Source organism: Salvia splendens, chromosome 17, assembly GCF_004379255.2.
Source record: "Salvia splendens isolate huo1 chromosome 17, SspV2, whole genome shotgun sequence".
Classification (NCBI taxonomy): Eukaryota; Viridiplantae; Streptophyta; class Magnoliopsida; order Lamiales; family Lamiaceae; genus Salvia; species Salvia splendens.
In genome coordinates, this window is record NC_056048.1 from 8,650,452 (window position 1) to 8,654,097 (window position 3,646).

Sequence of the window (3,646 nt, forward strand, 5' to 3'; positions counted from 1 at the left end):
CATCTTAAAAACGCCATTGTGAGTGGCGTGATTAAAAAGCGCATATGGAGTTGGCGTGTTTTAGTTATAAAAACGCCATTGTGAGTGGCGTTATTTAAAAACGCCATCATAAGTGGCGTGTTATCAAAAAAACGCCTATCAGGTTGGCGTGTTTGTTCAGTAGCTCAGCCACGGCGTGTGCAAAATTTGCACAATTTATTTGCCAACTTAAAAACGCCATCTTGAATGGCGTGTTTGCAAATAGCCCAATTATCTAATATAAAAACCGCGCATTTATCAACTTACAATATAAATACGGGAAATCAATGAAAACCACCAATATCAATAGAATATATCAAATTACTAATATGAAGCGGTCAAATCAATAAAAAAACACCAATTTATATAGAATGTATCAAATTTCAACCAACACCAATAAAAATCACTCGTCTCGCCTTTTCCGCATAAACAGACTACGGATTCCCTTCCCGATACTGGTCTTAGGGATTCTGGACGGAGGAGTATCTTCAACGATAGCATTCTCTAAATCAACATCAAAAAAGTCGTCTCTCACAGAAGACCGAGGTGGAGATTGTTGATCGCTGAGACCGATATCTTCTCCTGTACCACCCATGTGGCTGACAGAGTGACGACCCCGCACGGCAGATCTTGGTGGAGGAGGAGCCTCAAAATCGTCATCAGAATTATCAACCAATTGAGTATCCATCCTTGATGATGACGACTGTCCACCAACTTTCTTCTTTCCACGCCGCTTCGCTTTTTGCCGCACGGGCACCTCGATGTCCATCTCAGAGCGCTGGGAAGGACGGTAGTCCATCGTCTCAGCTTCCCCACATATCTGGAGGCCATGTTCAACCATCCTCGAAATGGTGAATAAATCCGGCCGTCCTGACATGTCTTGCTCCCTAAGAAAGTGGCGTATTTTGTGAAGGGTATCCACCTACAATTTTCAGTGTTAATTACATTTCATCATATGAATATAAATAAAGAATAGTTGTTGAAATTTACTGCGTAGTGATGAGAGGCCGCCGTTTCATGGAAGCCCTCAGGAGCATGCACGCCGGGTTTTGTTAGGTACACCACGGTTATCCGGCGAAACCAATCCATGTACTCATCAGTAGCAACGGGCTCGAATGAGTACTCCAAATCAACATACACCGTGTCGTGCCTATTATGCCAATCTTGTATATGCTTGGCGTGCCACTCAACCCAGTTCCGACCTGCTTTGCCACGGCGATCCTGTTTCGTAAAATCAGGTCCGTGGAACCGGTCGACAAGCGGGATATACGGTTGGACAATCCCAAACTGTCGCAGCACTCGCTGTGGCATGTGTGGCTCAACCATATTCCAGCAGATTAGTGTTGTCATCGACGTCCATATAGGACGACCGGCAACACAAATATCCGCCAGATTTCGATTGACGTACGGTCTCCAAATAAACTAAATATGAAACTTATTTAGTCAAAACAAGTTCAATCAAAAACAGCAATCTAGCAATAATTTAGGTTATGTAAATTACCTGATTGGCATGCATTGTTGAGAACTGATCTCTGAAAGTTTCAATACAATGTCCGGGTGCTTTTACATAAGAGGCCCGACCAGTCCACCTACAAAAATTAAATTATGAGCGAACAACACAAAAATCAATAACAATTATGCTTAAAAAAGTAATTAGTGGACAACTTACGCGACTGCACATGGTAAGTAGTCTACGGGCGCGGGGTTCAGCATCTGCGGTTTAATAATTGGGATTCTCTCCCAAGCCCACAACTGTAACAATGTAAGAGCACCCCCAACATCGGTCCTCTTACCAAGTGCAGCTTCACATAGATTGTGGTACAAGCATGCAAGAGTCGCACCTCCCCAGCTATAGCTACCACATTGTTCTATATCCATGAAAAACAGAAGGTAGAAGAAGGGAATTTTATTACCGGTGGCGTTCGGGATCAGTAGACCACCCAGTAACAGCAGACAATACACACGAGCACGTTGATTGTACATGTATTGCTCGTGGTCATCACTCAGCTCAATCCGCAGTTGGTTTGATAAGCTTGTCTGCTTCCAGTTCATTTCTTTTAGATCAACTGCATCTGGAATAAAGCCAAGAAAATCCAAACAAACATCCTTCCAATATCCGACATCCTTAGTGGGGATGTAACCCGTCAGAGGCTCACCGTCAGTTTTGAGGCCCCATAAGACCTCCACGTCTTCTAAGCTCACAGTCGCTTCACCGACTGGAAAATGAAACGTATGAGTCTCTGGCCTCCAACGTTCGATCAAAGCGGTGATAAGATGGTGGTCAATGTCTTTCGGTTGACCACACCTCAACATCCCGCCGAACCCCATCTCATCTATAACCGCCAAAACACGAGGATTTATGGGAACATCCCATATGATTCCTTCGTATCTTCTACACCGTACGTCTTCCGATGGCACTCCTGCCCATATGTTATTAGAGACGTGTTGTCTCTGCAGATATAATACGGAGGGGTCCTCAGGACCACATAAGAGCCGACGACTAGAAGTTGAAGAAGATGCCATAAATTACCTACACACATTCATATTCCAAATTAAACAATAAACAAACCTAAACAAATTCAATAATTACAAACAATTTTATACAATATCACAAAATGGAACACCTATATCAAATAATTCACAATACACAACTTCAACATCATAACACAATTCACCTACACAAAAGTAACCGTTCAAATGCACAATATACATCAATTCTCCACAAATTCAACTTACCCAATTTTAGTTTGACCAACCTAACAATTTCAATTTCAATTTCAACCTAACAATATACACAATATTAACAATTCAAACTACAAACAAAGACACTAACCAACACCCACATAAACCAAATCAATTTGCCCAATTTTCAAGTTTTAAAACCCTACGATTTTGGTTTATAATCAAATTTATACACAAATTCACTTAAATCCAAACAACCCAACATAATAATCAACACTAACGTCATACAAATAATCCATATGCACAATATTTCAACTCAAATTGCAACCCATTACAAACCCTAGCTAAGTATCCAACAATTACTCTAATAATGTAAAAGATAAGTATACTAACCAAATAAATTGGAAGATTTTGGGGAAAACTAGCACCGATTGATAAATGGAGGGCGAAATCACGGAGAGTATGAGGAATTCCCGACGAGAGGCGCTGCTACTATGGAAAATCGCGAATGGTGTGTGGTGTGTGTTTTTCGCGATTTGGAGGATGAGGGGCTGCTATAACACTCTGTAGAAACCCGCCATTGGGGTTGGCGTTTTTTATGTAAACCCGCCAATGTAGTTGGCGTTTCTATACTTAAAGACGCCAACTACGAAGGCGTCTTTTAGAAAATACGCAATTTCCGTCGGTGTTTTTTATTTCATAAACACGCCTTCGCAATTGGCGTTTTTAGGTAGTAAACGCCAACACAATTGGCGTGTTTTAACGTAACTGTAATGGGAGACAATACGGGCAAAATACGGGACATTATAAAACGCCATCTTAGTTGGCGTTTTCACTAAAACAAAACGCCAATGAGGTTGGCGTGTTTCCTATAACTGGAATAGATAACAGAGTGGGTACATTTGCGTAATTTTAAAGGCCAATTGGCCTAGAAACCCGATTTTCT

General features: G+C 41.5%; 1 protein-coding gene across 1 annotated transcript; it reads right to left on the reverse strand.

The window, feature by feature from the left end:
* Positions 1–421: 421 nt before the first annotated feature.
* On the reverse strand, positions 422–3,179 carry LOC121774267 (serine/threonine-protein phosphatase 7 long form homolog). Its single transcript, XM_042171171.1, has 5 exons — positions 3,094–3,179; positions 1,688–2,548; positions 1,520–1,607; positions 1,009–1,440; positions 422–940 (listed from the first exon to the last, which is right to left on the reverse strand). Exons 2-5 carry the CDS (start codon positions 2,539–2,541, stop codon positions 422–424), a joined length of 1,893 nt encoding a protein of 630 aa, XP_042027105.1. The 5' UTR covers positions 2,542–2,548; positions 3,094–3,179.
* Positions 3,180–3,646: the final 467 nt, after the last annotated feature.